This window comes from Carcharhinus amblyrhynchos, chromosome 1 (assembly GCF_965287045.1).
Source record: "Carcharhinus amblyrhynchos chromosome 1, sCarAmb.v2.hapA, whole genome shotgun sequence".
NCBI classification, from domain to species: Eukaryota; Metazoa; Chordata; class Chondrichthyes; order Carcharhiniformes; family Carcharhinidae; genus Carcharhinus; species Carcharhinus amblyrhynchos.
This window is the reverse complement of record NC_137324.1, coordinates 80,753,400-80,772,867: the sequence shown is the minus strand read 5'-3', so window position 1 is coordinate 80,772,867 and position 19,468 is coordinate 80,753,400. Positions and strand designations below refer to the sequence as shown.

Here is a 19,468-nt window from a genome sequence, read left to right as displayed (position 1 = left end):
AAGTATTTGAGTAGGCAAGATTGTTCCTGTCAAAGTAGGTTCAAAATAGGTTAATGTTTCTGTAATTACTACTTGGGTGAGCCTAACTCTGACTTGTCCTCGATTGACAATATTTCAGATTGCACGTTTTGGATTTGCTCCAAGTATTCATTTTCTGCGTTGGTCTGTGTCCCTTAAGTGTACTGGGGGTGACTGTGGTTGATATTGACATATGTCACTTCCAAATTGTAATATGATCACTCTTTCCCAGCAGACCTTTGACTATGATATTAAATAATCCTACCTCACAAGATCCAAAATAGATTTTTCTCTACTTGGTTCCACAAAGTACTGCCTCAGGAAACTCTCTTGAACGTTCTACTGACTCATTTTCTAGGCTACCCTTGTCAATTTGGTCCAGTCTACATGAAGATTAAAGTCCCTACAATTATTGGATGTTTTTACACACTCCAATAAGTTTTTTGTTTAATGTTGTGTCCAATAGTATAACTACAGTTTTCGTGCCTATAAACTATTCCTGACAACATTTTCTGACTCCGGCTGTTCCCAATTTCCATCCATACTGATTGTGCTTCATGGTCTTCTGAGCCCAGCCTCTTTCTCAATGTTGTTACTATCGGAGCTATCACCCTCTTTTGCCATTCTGTTTGTCTTTCCAAAGTATTTGTGCACCTTGGAATATTTATTTCCGGATATGGTCACTTTGTAACCATGTCTCTGTAATGTGATTAAATTTAAGCCATTAGCCTCTTTGTGCCACTAATTCATCTATCTTATTGCAAATGCTTTACACTTTGATTTTGATTTGATTTATTATTGTCACGTGTGTTAACATAGTGAAAAGTATTATTTCTTGCACTTCTTGATAAAAAAGGAAACAAAGTGCAGAATGTAATGTTATGGTCATAGCTAGGGTGTAGAGAAAGATCAACTTAATACAAGGTAATCCAGTCAAAAGTCTGACAGCACCAGTGAAGAAGCTGTTCTTGAGTCAGTTCGTACGTGACTTCAGACTTTTGTATCTTTTTCCCGAAGGAAGAAGATAGAATGCGTGGGGACCTTACTTATGCTGGCTGCTTTGTCGCGGCAGCGGGAAGTGTAGTCAATGGATGGGAAGCTGGTTTGCATGATGGATTGGACTACATTCAGAACCTTTTTGTAGTTCCTTGCAGTCTTGAGTCGAGCAGGAGCCATACCAATCTGTGATACAACCAGAAAGAATGCTTTCTATGGTATACCTGTAAAAGTTGGTGAGAATCATAGCTGACCTGCCAAATTTCTTTATTCTGTTTTATTGACATTGAGAGAGAGATTATTGTTGCCGCTCAGTTCACCAGATTCTCTATCTCATTCCTGTACTCTATCTCGTCATTGTTTGAGATCTGATCCACTACAGTGGTGTCATCAGCAAACTTGAAAATCGAATTGGAGGGGAATTTGGCTGCACAGTCATAGGTGTATGAGGATTATAATAGGGGGCTGAGAACACAGCCTTGTGGGGCACTGGTGTTGAGGATGATCGTGGAGGAGAGGTTGTTGCCTATCCTTGTTAATTGTGGTCTGTGAGTTAGGAAGTTCAGGATCTATTCGCAGAGGGAGATGCTGAGGCCAGGCCATGGAGTTTGGAGCTGTTTCGTGGAAATAATGGTGTTGAAGGCTGAGCTATAGTCAGACTCCTATTTATTGATATAGGTGTCCTTGTTATCTAGGTGTTCCAGAGTTGAGTGCAGGGCCAGGGAAATGGTGGACCTATTGCAGCAGTAGGCAAACTGTAGTGGATCCAGGTAGTCTGGGGGGCTGGAATTCATTTGTGCCATGACTAACCTTTCAAAGCACTTCATAATGATGGAAGGCAGAGCCACCAGCCAATAGCTATTAAGGCATGCTGCTTGGTTTTTCTTAGGTACTGGGATGATGGTCGCCTTCTTGAAGATTGGGACTTCAGATTGTTGTAAAGAGAGGTTGAAGGTATCTGCGAATATCTCCCCCAGCTGATCAGCACAGGATCTGAGCGCATGTCTGGGTGCCCCATCTGGGGCAGTTGCTTTCTGCAGGTTGACCTTCAAGAAAGCTGCTCTGACATCTGCAATAGTGACCACATATAGATCCTTCCAGGGTGGAGGGCATGCTCTCATTGACCTCTTGCTCAAAAGGGGTGTAGAATGATTTGAGGTGATCAGGGAGAGGTGCGTTGCAGCCAATGATTTTAAATGCCTTCATTTTGTAGCCTGTTATGTCTTGCAGACCTTACCATAGTCGGCGAGGGTTGATGTGGCTAGCCTGGGACTCTAGCTTGGTCTGGTATTGTCTTTTGATTGATCTTTGATGGATCCCCTTAGATTGAATCTGGCTTTCATGTATAGGTCAGTGTCACCCGACTTGAACTCCTGACTTCAGGAAGCAGTGGCTATCCCTGTTCATCCATGGTTTCCTGTTGGAGAACACACAGATTTGCTTCTTGAGCATACAGTCTTCTACACTCTTACTAATGAAGTCAATTACTGTTGTTGCGTACTCATTCAGATAAAGAACCGTTCCCTTTGTTTCTTTACTATTATTCTGTGCGTAACCTTCCTGGAAGCACAATTACTGTTGAACTGTCTCCTGGCCCACTCTATTGGTCTTTCCCCACATGACCTCTCAGTTCCATTGCCTTAACTTTTCATTTTGCATCTCCCTTACTGGAACTCTTAAATAACATCCTGCATTGTGGTGCCATGGTCAGTTCACTTATCTGTCCTGTAGCCCTACTCATCCACCAGGTAGTAAGTACCTCACACCTGATTGGTCAAAGGCAGAGACTGGGGTCCTCCATCACTGAATGAGGACTCCTATAAACCTTTTGACTTCCAATCACATTTCCTGCCCCTGACCATTGACTAACTCAAGTTCTGCCTAACCTAAGTACTATGACTGCCTCCTGGAACAAATTGCCCAGGTAATTCTCCTGCTTCCTGATGTCTCACAATGTGACTCCAGCTGCTTAAGCTGCTGACACTTAATGCAGATATAGTTGTCCAAGAATGCAGCGTATTTCATAGATTCCCACATATTGCAGCTACAATCCCTGTTAAAGTCTGTCTAACTTTATTTAATTAGTTATTAATTAACTAAGATAATAAGTTACTAGCTTGAAACAAAAGAATTCTTATCAGCTGCAAGATCACCTATTTTTCTCTCTCTCCACCAAATTCCCACATGTACCAAATTCTCAACTTAGCACTCGGTCTACATGGCACTCCAGCATCATTTCCATACTGTGATACCATTTGTGAAAGTGGAGAAATGTGACAATAATACATTGAACACTGTTCTGGTTTTAATATCTGCAACAAATGATTAAAATATACAATATAATAAGTAATACAAGTTTCTATGTTTTACATTGGAGACCTTGCTTGTCTCTCTCAAATGAAAAATAAAAAGTTGTAATCTAAATCCTAAACTGTTCTTGTATAAGGAACTTGGATATACATAGCTCCCTGCCTTTCTCCTTTTACATGTTGCACAAACAGTTAAATTTAACCTGCCTTTCTGTGAAGCTTTTAATTTATTGTAGTCTACTCACAGGATGGTACTCCGTTTTCTCCTTTAGATTTTTATGATCTGTTGCCAAGGCATATTTAGGAATTCATAATTCTGATCTAATTTAAAAATAACTGGCTTCCATATCTATAAACCATGTTAGACTCCCTTGAACTGTTTACAGGGAAGCAGTAATAATAATCCTCACATTTGTTATAATGTTGGCTGGTACACCAATCGAAAATTGATCCTTGGACCTACTTGGTCTGAATGGTTCAGCTGCACACTTGGCAGTGCATTTATCAAACCAGCCATGAAGTTTATAATGAGCAATTAAGTTTTGTCTTTTCTGATCAGATAAGAAATGAATCCCTTTGTCATTCCCAAGGGTCCAGTGGATGCTTCGTACATTCCTACAGAAGAAGAAAGAAGAGTATTCAGAGAATGCAATCAGGAGAGCTTCTATTATAGATGTATGTATCAATTCTTGGTCACTTGCACTTGTTGAGCTGATATTTCAATGTTTATTTTAGTAGAAATTTACTTTAGTGTAAAAGCAGCATCACATTTGGATCTGTTAAATAATCTTTCAAATTAAAATAATTTCAAGGTATACTGAATTCTGGTCTGGGATGTATTTCTCTGGTGACCAGTTAAAAGACTTCTGAATTTGTAGGATTCAGCGTGCAATAATGATGCACATTCATTTATTTGCTCCTACTTACATGGTGCCATCACATTGATTAAGTAACATAATTTTAGTAAGTAGTTACCTATAACTATTAACTGTTACCTGTGTTTGAACAATAATTATATATGATAGCATATCTTTATTTTTAATTTAAATAGCAGGCACTTGAAGCAGTTTTTTAACAGTCTCCAGTTTAAATTTTTGTAAACTGCCCAATTTGAGATATTTATTTCTTTCATCTCCCTCATCTTCTGCCCCTGCTGAATTAAATTTTGAATTGTGTAATATTTTTATTCCAAATAACAGGAGCTAGTAAAAGTTCAATCTGCAAGCAGAGGTAAATCCACATCTGGCCCTCAAACATCTGCAGTAGTTCTTCTATTTTAAATTATTCACGAGAACAGGTGTCAGCCTTTGCTCAACATTCATATTCATGCCTTTGATTCAGAAGGTTAAGGGTTCCTGCCCAAAGCCAGTAACTTGAGCACATCTATCAATTGATACCGTAGCATTGTACCACAGAAACACACTCAGCTGCATTATTCAGATGCAGTTTACATCGAATAAGAACATAAGAAATAGGAGCAGGAGTAGGCCATCCAGCCCTTCGAGCCTGCCCCGCCATTCAATAAGATCATGGCTGATCTGTCGCTGCTCAGTTCCACTTTCCCGCCCTCTCACCATAACCCTTAATCCCCTCTCTAATCCTTATTATCACTTTCAAATGGTTGTAAAATACCTAATGATAAGGGAGTTCTCTACAGTAGTGTCCTGCTTTTCCTCAACATATATTCCGATTGATCATGCTATTTGTGAAACCTTGTTTATAAGTTGGCTACTGTATTTCCATATATTATTGCTAAAGTGACTACTGTAAACCTTAAAACTTGTGCCTCTGCATGACCCAAAGAGCTTCAAAAACAAGTACAAGTTCTTTTGTTTTCAGTCATCCTCATGACATTATTGTTGACTTTTCACCTCAAGCAACCATTTAAATTAATTTGTCAGGCTTCAATTTAAAAAAGGTTGGATACTATCAGAACATGAAAGTAATTCTATTTTTAAGGTTTGGGTTCCAATTATAAACAAGGCGTGAAACTTAATCATTCAGGCATCAGTATGTTGCGATCATATCCAAAGTTTTTTTGTGTGTCAGACTGTCTTTGCAGTAATTTATACTCAGGCCTGCTGTGAACAGATGTAGATTACCCAAAACTCTACACCTTAAAGGCCTTCAGAGAGAAGAAACCTTTTTCTTGCATTTGTGTCTCCCACTTCAAACTCGGTAACATCACTTTTAACAAAGCTCAGTCCTTGTGTGGAAATATCTTTATAATTTTATTGTGGAGTTTTTTTGCATCACAGTTTAGAGTCATAGTTTTTAGTCACTATTCAATAGTTCAGCAGTAATTCAAATTAATTGTCAATTTGTTTGAATGCACTTTACAGCATTGCCTTTTTCTGGGATGAGTATGCTGGTAACTCAAGTTCTAATCTCTAGAGGTAACTTTTAAAGTAATTAACATAATTTTTGATTATTATTGTATTCATTAAATTGATGGTGTTTCTGTACTTCTATTTAGGAATCCTTTCTACTTCAACTCGATTTGGATCCATACCTAAAGTTGCATGTAAGTGAAGCTATGCATTCCTTAGGCAAAAGTTAACCAACTTGAAGTTAATGCACATTGTTGATCTTCTAGTTCCATAATAGTAGAGGAGTTTTTCTTACTTTGGTGGAAGCAGCCTTTTCATGATGGTGATAAATTCAGAACGATAGTGTTAAAAATATTTGTTTTAGTTTCTGCACAAAGTACATTTTCAACATTAAAAGTTGGGAAGTCTGAATAGAATCTAGTTTTTTTTGGATTAAGCACTCAAATTGCATAGGAACGTGAAATTGACAATGAAACAAAGTAAAGCTACTGATTCCCCACTAATGGTTTAACCAGAGCCTAGTGTTAAATGGCAGTTTGCCTTGAGTGAGCTGTTGGAAGAATCTCTAAACCTCATGTTTTTGACATTATTTGAGAAATAGTCCACGTACTATCTTCTGCCTTCATAATTGGAGAAAGATTCTTCTATACTAGAGGAAATGATTAAAAAGTGGTTGGATGTGTGGCTAATCAAAAGGTATTAGAATAGAATTATAGAATGATACAGTGCAGGAAGTGGTTATTCAGCCTAGTATAACTTTGCTCTTTGAAAGAGTTGTACACTTGCCTTTTGATTCTCTGTAGTTTTGAAAAATTACTGACGTACTTAGCCAATTCTCTTCTAGAAATTTATTAAATCAACTTCCATCTCTCTTTCAAGGAATGTATTCCAGATTATTGGAAGTCAACATTTTTTTGTGCTTCTGCTAGTTACCTTTAATCTGTCTTCCTGCTTTTTGACCCTTCAGCCTAGAAATAAATTTCTCAATTTGTTCATAATTTTTTTAAGCACCTATCACTATCTTCTCTTAACCTTCCCTGCTCCAAGAAGTCCCAGTTTTTATAATCTCTCCACATAGTTGAAGCTTTTCATTCCTGGTACCATTTAAGCAAATCTCTGAATCTTCCGTAAGGCCTTGGCATCCTGTGTGAAGTACACCGCTATAATTAACCATTGTACTCCAGCTAGGATTTAAGTGTTTTATGAAGATTTAGCTTCCTTGTTTTACTCCTGTGTATCTATTTATTAAGTTTTTTTTCAACCTTCTCAATTTGACCTGCCCCCTTCAAAGAGTTTTGTATATACCATTACATCCCCACCATGGCCAGCTTCCTCTCTTCTACTTCTCCTTTAAAATTATACCATTCATTAGTTCTGTTACATTCTCTTAAACTGCTATTATCTTCCTCAACATTTACTACATTTTTAACTTTTGTATCATCTCCAAACTCTAAAATAAGGCCCAAGCTTAGGTCATTAATATATATCAAAAGGGTAGTGGTGCCAAGACTAACCTCTGTGCACACTACTGCATACTTCCATCCAGTTGTTTTCTGTCCCTGTGTCCATCCTGCCACTTTATGTAATCTCATGAGGTATAATTTTACTAAGCACCATGTTATGTGGAACTTTATCAAATACTTTTGAAGCCTCAAATTTGCATCAGATACACCACCCTCATCAAGCCCCTCTCTTTTTCATCAAATAATTCAATCAAGATAGTAAATACAGTAGTTTCCTTTAACAAATGTGTGCTGGCTTTTGTTTATTAACCCATACTTTTATAAGACCAGTTTAAATTTGTCCCAGATTATGATATCAAAGTTTCCTCACAAAAGATGGTGAGTTCCTGGACCTGATGTTTTATATTTTTAAACACAGGGACACAAGTTAAAAGCAGGTATAGGCCACTCAATTCTTCGAGCCTACTCCACCATTCAATAAGGTCATGGCTGATCTGACTGTAACCTCAACCCCATGTTTCTGCCTACCCCTAACAACATTTCACCACCTCATAAATCAAGGATATGACATTTGCAATCCTCAGTACTTTGCCACTTCCATATCTAAGGATGATTCAAACATAATGGCCAACGTGATGGCAATCTCCATCTAAATTGTCTCAGTAAGCTAGAATACATCACGTCTGGATCAGACAGTTTTTCAACAATACTCCTAAACTTTTGGGTACATACATTATTTGCCATCCAGTTTCATTGTTACTTTCTTTACTGTGACATTGGCAGCATCTTCTTTAGTAAAGACAGATGGAAATTAGTCATTTAGTACCCCAACCATGTCCTCCCTCCACTTGGAAATCTTTTATGGTCCCTAATCAGACCTATTCTTTCTTTACTGTTTAGAAAAGACTGTCATCCACTTATTTATTTATTCTCTCACATTTTTGTCCCTCACTACTTTTCTCGGTGGTTCTCTGTATGCCTTGTATTTGGGTTCGCTACTGAAAATAAATCTGACATTTATCTTGTGCTGCTTTTTCTGCCTCTTTTCAATCTGTATTATTTTTTAGTCATTTAGGAAGCTCTAATTTCTTCCTCTTGGCAATATATCTGGAGCGTGCTGAAATGATCTACTCATTGGAGATCTTCAATTGCTCATTTACTGTTTTATTCCATCCTTGACTCTAACCTACATGTATATAACCCTTTTCAACTTGTTGTAGGTAACTGTTAGTGAGTTAAAATAGAGTGGTTTTTATTTCAAAGCTCTGGTGTTCATTCAAGAGCTTTGGGAGAAGCAGGGACTACCAAACTTCTCATAGAACACAAATACAAGTGGGCATTTATACATCATGAATCTTGGTGTCAATCACAACGCAAGTTTCCCATTCCGGCCAGAACTCCGGGTCTTCCTTCCTTGGTCGTGATACAGCCCCTGATTTAATCACGATTCACAGTCCAGCTGGCAGCTGCAGTTATGACACAGGCTTAATCTGGTCACAATTCAAAACGCTTTTGCAGAAGTACTGGCATCCCTGTCTTTGAAATTACTTGTATGGTTGCGGCTGTCCCAGCAGGACTCTTCCTGTTAAAAGCCAGTATCACGATCTGCCACCAGCAGCTGTCAGAAGCCGGTATCGTAAACTACCATCTCTGTAACGATGCCCAACTAACACAAATAAGTAAGATTTGCAAAGTCTACAAAGTAACAGCCTCATTAAACTATCTGTCTTTATAAAAATGAGAGTTAAAGTATGTAATACATGAACAAATAATTTATATTAATGCCAGGAGCAGTATAAGCTTGAGAAGATCAGTCATGATGAAGGGCTATGTTTGTGACACATTCTAGATACAAAATCCATTAACCCTTTCCCTTCAGTTACAAAATGCATTCACCCTTTCCCTACTTCAAACTTATTCAAATTAGTTCTCAGATGAGTATTTTCACATTTTTATTTTTCCTTTTCCAGAGCTGCTGCTTTATGATTTTCCCAAAAGCTGATCCATTGAAACTTGCTCTACCTGCCTCACTTCATTCCCCAAGAGTAGATGCAGTATTTCTTCCTACCTCCATTGAGCTAGAAACATACACATCATGAAAGTTCTCTGGTACACGTTGCAGGAATTACTCCCCCTTTTTGTTCCTTACACTTTTTTGTCTTTATGTTAGGATAATTGACATTTCCCATATTCACGACTTTATAATTCTTGCATTTTTCTGCCATTTGCCTTCAAATTTTGGTGGCCTATAATCCATGTCCAGGAACATCAACACCCTCTTTCTTTTAATTCTAACTAAATAGATTGTGTCTTTGAATCCTCAAGTACATCATCCCCTGTGCTGTAACTATATCAGATCAAGTACTGCTGCTCACCCTCCTTTTAATGGTTCCCTATGTTTCTTGGATATCCTGGAGCCAGGAATATGAAGTGGCCATTACTCTGGTTGTTTGACCAAAGGCTTCGTTATTGCCACTATCTCATGATTCCATGCAGCTGTTTGTTCCTGAAGCTTACCAACCTTATTTAATATTTATCAATATCCTTGCATTTGTGCAGTACACTCATAGCTCACCTTATTCCCTCTTGCATCATCATCAGCCCCCGGCAAGGCCAGCATTTGTTGCCCATCTCTTATTGCCTTTGAGAAGGTGGTGGTGAGCCCCCTTCTGGAACTGCAAGAGTCCATATGACACAGTTGCACTCTGTGCTGTTAGGAAGGGAGCTCCAAGATTTTGATCCAATGACAATGCAGGAACAGTGATTTATTTCCAAATCATCAGATTGTGTATAGCTTGGAAGAGAATTTGCAGGTGGTGTTCCCATACATCAGTTGCCCTTATCCTTCTAGGTGTTACTGGTCATGATTTGGAAGATGCTGTTGAAGGAGCCATGGTGAATTGCTGCTGTGAATAATGTATAGAGTACACATGATGCCATTGTGCATTAGTGGTGGGAGAGAGTGAATGTCTAAGTTGGAGGATTGGGTGCCAATCAAGCTGACTGCTTTCTCCTGGATGGTGTTGAGCTGCTTGAGTATTGTTGGAGCTGCCCTCATCCAGGCAGGTATCATCAAACTGCTGACTTGTGCCTCGTGCACAGGTTTTGGGAAGTCAGGAGTTGAGTTAATTACCTCAGAATTCCCAACATATGACCCACATATATAATTTGTATATGATTGGTCTAGTATCTGGTTCATGGTAACCCACAATGTTTATAGTGGGGAATTCAACAATGGTAATGCCACTGAATCAAGAGGAGATGGTTAGGTTCTCTCTCATAGGAAATGGTCACTGCCCAGTATTTGTATGACACGTAACATCAGTTGCCACTCAGCCCATGCCTGAATCCAGGTCTTGATGCATATGGACATCGACAGCTTCACTCTCTATCTGAGGAGCAGAAAATGGTACTGAATGCTGCACAATCATCAGTGAAATCCCCATTTCTGATGGAGGGAAGGTTATTGAAGAAATAGATGAAACTTTTGGACCCATCATTTTTCACAGGTTTCTGCTGCTCAATTTCTCCAGTTACACGTTACACGTTACCCTCTTCCTGCTCCTCAAGTCATTAGCATTTGGCACAGGGAGTAATTTAATTATTACTATCTTTTAAGGTTCTGCTCTTTAACTTCCTACCTAGCTCCTGAAAGTGCCTGAATGACTTTATCCTTTTCCTACCTTTGGCATTGATTTCAACTGTCTTCTGGCTGTTCCTGTTCACCCTGCTTAACGTTCTGCACCTGTACCAAGGCATCCTTTACCCTGGCACCAAGGAGGTGACAAATCACACAACCTTGGTTCAGTTGATGTTGTCTACATGGACTTTAGCAAGGCCTTTGATAAGGTATCACATGATAGGTTGTCGCATAAGGTTAAATCTTACCTTGGATCCCATGGTACCAAATGGATACAAAATTGGCTTAATGAAAGAAGACAGGGTGGCTGTAGGGAGTTGTTTTTCAAACTGGAGGCCTGTGACTTGCGGTGTGCCTCAGATCAGTGTTGGGCCCACTGTTATTTGTCATTTATATTAATGACTTGGATGAGAATTTAGTATGCGTGGCTAGTAAACTTGAGATAACACCAAGATTGGTGGCATAGTGGACAGTGAAGATGGTTATCTAAGATTGCAACGGGATCTTGTTCAGTTGGGCCAGTGGGCTGATGAATAGCAGATGAAGTTTAACTTGGATAAGTGTGAGGTGCTGCATTTTGGTCAATCGAATCAGGGCAGGACTTAGTTAGTGGTAGGACATTGAGGAGAGTTATACAATAAAGAGATCTAGGGGTACAGGTTCATAACTCTTTGAAAGTGGAGTCACAGGTGAACAGAGTGGCAAAGAAGGCATTCAGCATGCTTGGTTTAATTGGTCAGAATATTGAATACAGGGGTGTCTTGTTGAAGTTGTACAAGACGTTGGTAAGGCCACACGTGGAATACTGTGTACAGTTCTGGTCACCCTATTATAGAAAGAATATTATTAAATTAGAAAGAGTGCAGAGAAGATTTACTAGGATGCTACCAGGACTTAATGGTTTGAGATATAAGGGGAGGCTGGATAGACTGGGACTCTTTTCTCTGGAACATAGAGGCTTAGGGATGAACTAGTGGAGGTCCATAAAATAATGAGGCATAGATCAGTTCGATAGTCGACATCTTTTTCTAAAAATAGGAAGGTCTAAAACTAGAAGGTATAGGCTTGAGGTGAGAAATACAAAAGGGTCCGGAGTGGCAATTTTTTTTTTTCAGAGGGTGGTGAGTGTCTGGAACAAGCTGTCAGTGGTTGTGGTAGAGGCGTTTAGACAGTTACATGGGTAAGATGGGTATAGAGGGATATGGGCCAAATGCAGGCAATTGGAACTACTAAGGACAGCGTGGACAAGTTGGGCCGAAGGGCATATTTCCATGCTGCAAACCTCTGACTCTATGGTGCTTGCAGAAATACCAGTCTATCACCTGGCTTTCAAATCCCCAATGACCACTGCTTTACTACACTTCACTCTGCCCCCTTGCACAATCATTTGCCTCATGTTCTGTGAATGTACACTCCCTGTCATGAGCAGTGGAATTCAGTGCTGAAACTAATTTGAGTACTAAATTTCCAGACGATTCCTCTGCCATCGCCACTTTCCTACCTTCTTGCATAGCCACCCACACTATCCTCCTGAAACCTCTGGTTGCAGGATGACCACTTCCTGGAGCACGTAGTTGGGCAAACAAAATGATACCGTTCAAGGGACTTTATTTGTAGATGCTCAAGGAAGGGGTATAAAAACCATCTGTAGAAATAAACTGGTGTCTTGCATTGCAGATATAATGGGGATTAAATATCTCAAACACTGTCCTCATTTTGGGTGGGAAAGAAACTGGGAAGTGAAATACTGAAGTTAGAAATTGTTGTAAGAATTTTTTTTACTGCATTTCTTTCTCAGTTGCTGGTGTTTGTGGTTACCTGGTAGGAAAGATTTCCTATATGAAGACATGCCAGGAGAAGTTCATGAGACTGGAGAATTCGCCACTTGGAGATGCTCTACGGCAAGGACGTAGAACATTCCAGCATCAGTCAGTTGCTATTATTTCATGTTTTCTAGCATTTTCATTCAGTTATATAGTCACAAAATTCTTTGCATGTTAACAAAAAAGTAGTCTGCAATTACTCTCCTGAAAAAGCTAGAGATATATATTTGAACTTGAATGCCCTCAATGTGAAGTGACACAAAGCAGCTTCTTTGCTCTTGGAGAAGAGCATTCTGCTTGCTTTTTCTAACCGCAGCAAGGGTCTTCAGCTGGGCATTAAAAAAATTCCTCGCATCAGAGCGGACTATTCAGTTTATATTAATGATAACGAAAGCAGGATTACTAACTTCACAGCAATGAAGAAATGTCTCACTAAATTTAGATGTTCCAACATCTTAAATAATGTTAATTTTAATAATACATGTTAACAATATTGACAAATATTTCTGAGAGCTAATATAAAACAAAACATCAGAGAGCCAAGATTTCAGCTCGATGACCTATCGCTAGAACAGGTTTTGATTCAGAGGACAAGATGATACCCGTGTGAATCTGTACAATGCTTATAATTGATCAAATGAAACCATAATAACAAGGAAGAAATTGATAACATGTGACTTGGAATGCAAAATGTTATTGCACTGTCCATGTCCCAAATAATTGAAGAAATTATATGTTTGTAGATCCAGGTAATTTATCACCTGAATTACTTTAGTGACTGTAGTATATGACATCAAATGTCCTCTGATAAAATTATTTATTTGTAAAGAAACAAATAATACACTTATCTAATTTATTAGCTGTATAATCATCTTTTCACATGAATAGCATTGATAACTAAATTTCTTGCCTTTTAGGGTAATTGCACGGTGCATTTGCATTTCCTTTGTGTTTTTGACTTTGCAGCATTGCTAAATACACAGTATAATTACTGTCAAAGCAACAGCCCCAAGTTTAGAAATTGCTTCAACTTTGGGAAAATAGTTTCATGCAGCTTTAGGTTTTCTCTGCTGTATCATCTTTAAAATTCCTCTTGTCAATAAAGTGCTGATGGTACAGCTCACTCTTCACTAAACATTTAAAAATTCCATTGGTTAACAAATCTATTCAAGTGTTCATGTATAGCAAACTAGTATCTCTTGCTTATAGAGGTGTGAAATTTCTGCCTTTTGACAAAATTCCTCCTCTTCAGTTATGGATAAAAAATTAAAGGCAGGATTCCAATTTCCTCTCCTCCATAGCGCTTTGCTTCACATGTAGCTAATCTGGCATAATTTACATTGTCAAAATAAAAGCTTTGGCCTAGAATTTCAACATGCACCATTATATTGCCTACCACATGAGGCGTCTCCCTTAGGGATGTGATAACTACTTGTCTTCTCTGCATTAAAAACTGAGCTTGATATAAGATGCTCACGGTGCAAGTCATCCTCTCTTCCTTTAATGACTGTCCTTAAAACTTAACTTTGACCAAGCATTTAGCCACTTGTCCTAATATTTCTCCCTTTGCATCAGCGTCAATTATTATCTGCTTATGCTTCCGTGAAGCCATTTTTCTACATTAAAAGTATAGTTGCAAGTTATTCTTGAGTGGCATGATGAACTTGAATTGTTTGGTTCCTACCTAGGATCTGCTAAAAGGCAAAAGCGAGCAGGTCAGTTAGAACAGTATAAAACTGAAAGATTTATGAACAAAATTTTCAAGGGCTGAGGAATTTTGCCCTTGGTTACAATGTGATATAAAATCATGCAAATGAATGACAAATACTTAACATTTTAAATTAGGTTATACTTTTGAATGTTTCATCTGGGGTCCACTCTAGCATGAAAAGTTGTTGTTTAAAGGAGCATCATTAACCTTATGGTGAGAAATAAATTACATCATGAGAACATATCATCCATCATGTCTAAGTACATTGCCTTGTAATTTCTATTGTTTTTCTCCAGCCCTACCTACTTTCACAATCCTATCAATCTAGCGGCAATAAATTTCATTTTGTATTACAGACGTTCATATCAGAAGTCAGAATTTTCTGACCATGCTGCAGAACATTTACAACCTGAAGTAAATAGCTCCTCCTCCTACCATGGTGACTACAGCTACAGTAGCCGTGCTGAACCCAATTTTGAGTCCGTTCCATTCAGTTCTACGCTCAGTGATTCGGCTCCTACTGGGATTGATGACAGTCCAGGAGGTATTTTGTGTGCTATTTCCCTTTGCAATAGTCAATTCTTTTGAAGAAGGATGTAGTGGATTTTTAAATAATAGATCTATTTAATGATAGATCACTAATTTTAAGTGAGCTTGATTCACTGCAACTTGTAAGATTATCTAATACTTTAACCAAGGGCAAAATTCCTCACTAACATCAAAAACACCAAAACTGAAAATACATCTTAATGTTCAAAATCCAAATTAATTCAACATAGAAATTTAATTCCAAGATTGTTTTTTAATTCCACTCTGATCCACCTTTGATTACAACATCAAAACCTATAACTGGAAGAAGGAAGAGTCATCATCTTAAACCCCTGCCTTACAAGATAATTCATACAGTAAATTCATTTAGTTTTACACTGGGATCAATATGTGTAATGCAGTAAATACCAACATGTCCTTGAAAATTTTGTTCATAAGCAGGCTCATTAATGTCAGTTATTTAAAGTCTTTGTGCAGCAATAATCTGAGACCATATCCATTTATAGTAGTTTCATAATGTAGAGCTATATCAACTTAATGCTAATATGTAAAACCTCAAACTCAACACTTTAAATAAAAAGCTAAGCATTTAAATCTAAAAAAGTGAACTCTGCAAAATAGGAACAGGTGTTGACAGTATGGTCTGTTGAACCTGATGTGTGATTTAATACGATTGTGGCAGATGTTTGGCTTCAACTCCACCTTTCTGCCCACACTCCATTTCCCTGGATCTCCTGAGACCAAAAATGTGTCAATGTTCAACCTTAAATTTCATATTGGAGCATCCAGGACCTTCTGTGGTAGAGAATTCAAAAGATCTACAGCCCCTTGAGTGACAATGTCTTCATTGCAGTTCTGAACAATCAGGCCCTTATTTTGGGACTGTGCCCCTTGTTCTAAATTCTCAGGCAAGAGGAAGCAACCTATGCATTCACCTTAAGAGGTCACTTCAGAATGTTTCATATTTCAATGAGATCATCTCTGATTCTTTTAAATGCCAGTTGAATGGATTACTCAGTTTTTCATTGGCTAACTCTCATCCCAAGGACCAATCTAGTCAAGCTTCGCTGTACCAATGCAAGCATATTTTGGTGAACTTGAGGTCAGCTGAGGAATTTTGCCTTTGGTTACAATTTGAAATAAAATCATGCGAGTGAATGAGAAATACTTAACATTTTAGAACATAGAACACTACAGCGCAAACAAGTTGCACTGATCATATCCCTGCCTATCAGGTCTATCTATAACCCTCAACCCCATTAAATTCCATGTACTCATCCAGAAGTCTCTTAAAAGACCCCAACGAGTTTGCCTCCACCACCACAGCCGATTCCACTCGCCCACCCAGTGGAAAGTGAAAAACTTACTCCTGACATCTCCTCTGTACCTACTCTCCAGCACCTTAAACCTGTGTCCTCTCGTAGTGACCATTTCAGTCCTGGGATGGTTATGCTTTACTGAACGGAAATAGTATTTGACACATTGATTTGAGTTTTTGAGGATGTAACTAGCAGGGTAAATAGAGGGGAACCAGTAGTTCTATCATTCCTGGATTTCCAAAAACCAATAAAGTATCACACACAAGATTAGTACACAAGATGAGCGCTCAGAAAATAGCTCCACTCTTGAGTTTCTTAAGTTTGGAGACCAAAACTGCGCACAATACTTTATTCCTGTACTTGAATCTCCTTGCAATATAGACCAACATGCTGTATCTGCATGCTAACTTTCTATTTCTTAAACTTCCAAGTTAAATGCCATTTAAAATCTATTTTTCTATTCTTACTGCCAAAGTGAATAAATAATCTGATATGTTCCCAAATTACACTTTTACCACTATTACCCTCTCACAACTTGTTTATATCTTTTTGCAGCCTCTCTGTGCCTGCCTCATAGCTTGCATTCATACCTAGCTTTGTATCATTAGTAAAATTAATTACTCTTATCTCTTCATCCAAGTCATTAATTTAGATTGTAAAAAACCGAGGCCGCAGCATTGATCTAAATTAGCCAAGTACTGATCCTTCACTGCTGCATGCCTACTTGAAAATTTCTTTTGCTGCCCATCCATTTACCAATTCCCTATCCTTGCTGTATATTATTGCCATTCCCTGAGCGTTCATGTTGTGTACTAATTTTGTATGTGACACTTTATTGAATGGTTTTTGGAAATCCAAGAATGCTAGAACTAGTTAATCGCTACCTACCCTGCTAGTTACATCTTCAAAAACTCTAATCTATTTGTCAAATACTATTTCAGTTCAATAAAGCCATGTTGGCTTTGTCCTATAAAATTATGGTTTTCAAAGTGCATTGTTAAGACTTCCTTACTAAATTGCAGAACTTTCCCTACAATTGTTAAGAAGCCTGTACTTGCCTGTTTTTCTCTGCTTTTTACAGATTTTGTTCCCTTAAATTTCTACAGTATATTTTAACCAAAGATATATTTCAATTTTCTCATTCTTATTAGCTGTTAAGCTATCTGCAATTTTTGCTGTGAAATTCTTATCTTTTACTGTGAAGACAGACACAAAATATTTGTTCAATATCTTTATTTCCTCATGATAATGTTTCCTGTTTGTGGCTAGGATTTTCCACTCTTATTTTCATCAGACGGGTTCAGTGAAGGGAGCAGAAAAGTCCAAAGCTTGCAAGAAGTCCAAATCACATTTCACAGTTATTCCCACCTCCCAACTCCACCTCCTCCCGCCCCCCCCCCTCAAACCAGTGACATTGCTTACATTAACACTGCAATGAAGTTACTATGAAAATCCCCTAGTCGCCACACTCCAGCACCTGTTCAGATACACTGAGGGAGAATTTAGTGTACAATGCATCTAACCAGCACATCTTTTGGTATGTTTAACATCCATCGGGAACATCATCTGCATATATTAAGAACATAAGAAATAGGAGCAGGAGTAGGCCATCTAGCCCTTCGAGCCTGCCCCGCCATTCAATAAGATCATGGCTGATCTGTCGTGGCTCAGTTCCACCTTCCCGCCCTCTCCCCATAACCCTTAATCCCCTCTCTTATCAAAAACCCATCAACCCGCGTCTTAAAAATATTTAGTGAGGCAGCCTCCACCACTTCAACGGGCAGAGAATTCCAGAGATTCACCACCCTTTGAGTGAAGAAGTTCCTCCTCAACTCCGTTCTAAACCGCCCCCCCTTTATCTTGAGGCTGTGCCCCCTAGTCCTACTGTCTTTTTTGAGCGGGAAGAGTCTCTCCACCTCTATCCTATCCATCCCATTCATCATCTTATACATCTCAATGAGATCTCCCCTCATTCTTCTAAACTCTAACGAGTACAAGCCTAGTTTATTCAGCCTCTCCTCATAGCTCAACCCCCTCAACTCCGGTATCAGCCTAATAAACCTCCTCTGCACTCCCTCCAAGGCCAAAATATCTTTGCGCAGGTGCGGCGCCCAAAACTGCACACAGTACTCCAGCTGCGGCCTCACCAACGCCCTATACAGCTGCAGCAAGACCTCCCTACTTTTATATTCAATCCCCCTCGCTATGAAGGCCAGCATCCCATTCGCCTTCCTGACCTCCTGCTGCACCTGCAAGCTGGGTTTTTGCGACTCATGCACAAGGACCCCGAGGTCCCTCTGCACCGTCGCCTGCTGCAGTTTTTTGCCCCGTAAGTAATAGTCCTTCCTATCATTATTCCTACCAAAGTGGACCACCTCACACTTGCCAACATTAAATTCCATTTGCCATTTCCTGGCCCATTTGCCCAGCCTATCTGGATCCTTCTGCAGACTCTCCACACCCTCCGCACAATTTGCCGTTCCCCCAATCTTGGTGTCATCAGCAAATTTCGACACCCTACACTCGGTTCCCTCCTCCAGATCATCTATATAAATGGTAAAAAGCTGAGGCCCCAGCACCGACCCCTGGGGCACTCCACTAGTCACCATCCGCCAATCCAAATAGCACCCGTTGACCCCCACTCTCTGCCTCCTATTTGACAACCAATCCTCTATCCACGCTAACACCCTACCCCCAACTCCATGTCCCCTGACCTTCTGCAATAACCTCTTGTGAGGTACTTTTGTCAAACGCCTTCTGAAAATCTAGAAAGACCACATCCACCAGCTTTCTTCTATCCACTGCCCTAGACACATCCTCATAGAACTCCAGTAAATTTGTCAGACACGACTTCCCTTTAATGAAACCGTGCTGCGTCTGCTCCAGCAAGCAATTCCCTTCAAGATGCCTTGCAATTTCCTCCTTAATGACAGATTCTAACATTTTACCTACCACAGACGTTAAACTAACCGGCCTATAATTCCCCGCCTTTTGCCTGGCACCCTTCTTAAACAACGGCGTAACATTAGCCATTAACAGGCCTCTACACCTGAATCATTCCGCCCTCCCCAAAACATGCACGCACACCTGCCTGAGTTCCCATCGGAGCCAACTGGCAAGCATGCCTCCTGGGGAGCTCAGATAATGCATCACTTTGGTTGTTAAAGGTCTTGCTATCTTTTTATATTGATGTACAGTTTACTCTAAAAAAATTTTTCATTTTTTAAGCCTTTTTCCAATCTTCTACTGTCCTTAGTTTGCCTTGTAAGCCAGACACAGGTCTTTCATGCAAAGTTTTATTATGTTAATG

The 19,468-nt window shown here is 39.2% G+C and overlaps 1 protein-coding gene across 3 annotated transcripts in view; it reads left to right on the top strand.

Moving 5' to 3' along the window:
- ociad1 (OCIA domain containing 1) overlaps positions 1–19,468 on the top strand; it is a 41,257-nt gene that overhangs the window by 7,832 nt on the left and 13,957 nt on the right. For all 3 annotated transcript variants that reach the window (XM_080187774.1, XM_080187766.1, XM_080187757.1), the window contains exons 2-6: positions 3,914–3,998; positions 5,666–5,719; positions 5,800–5,847; positions 12,555–12,684; positions 14,647–14,834. In XM_080187774.1, coding sequence (XP_080043900.1) covers positions 3,914–3,998; positions 5,666–5,719; positions 5,800–5,847; positions 12,555–12,684; positions 14,647–14,834 — 505 coding nt within the window. The remainder of the gene's footprint in view (positions 1–3,913; positions 3,999–5,665; positions 5,720–5,799; positions 5,848–12,554; positions 12,685–14,646; positions 14,835–19,468) is intronic.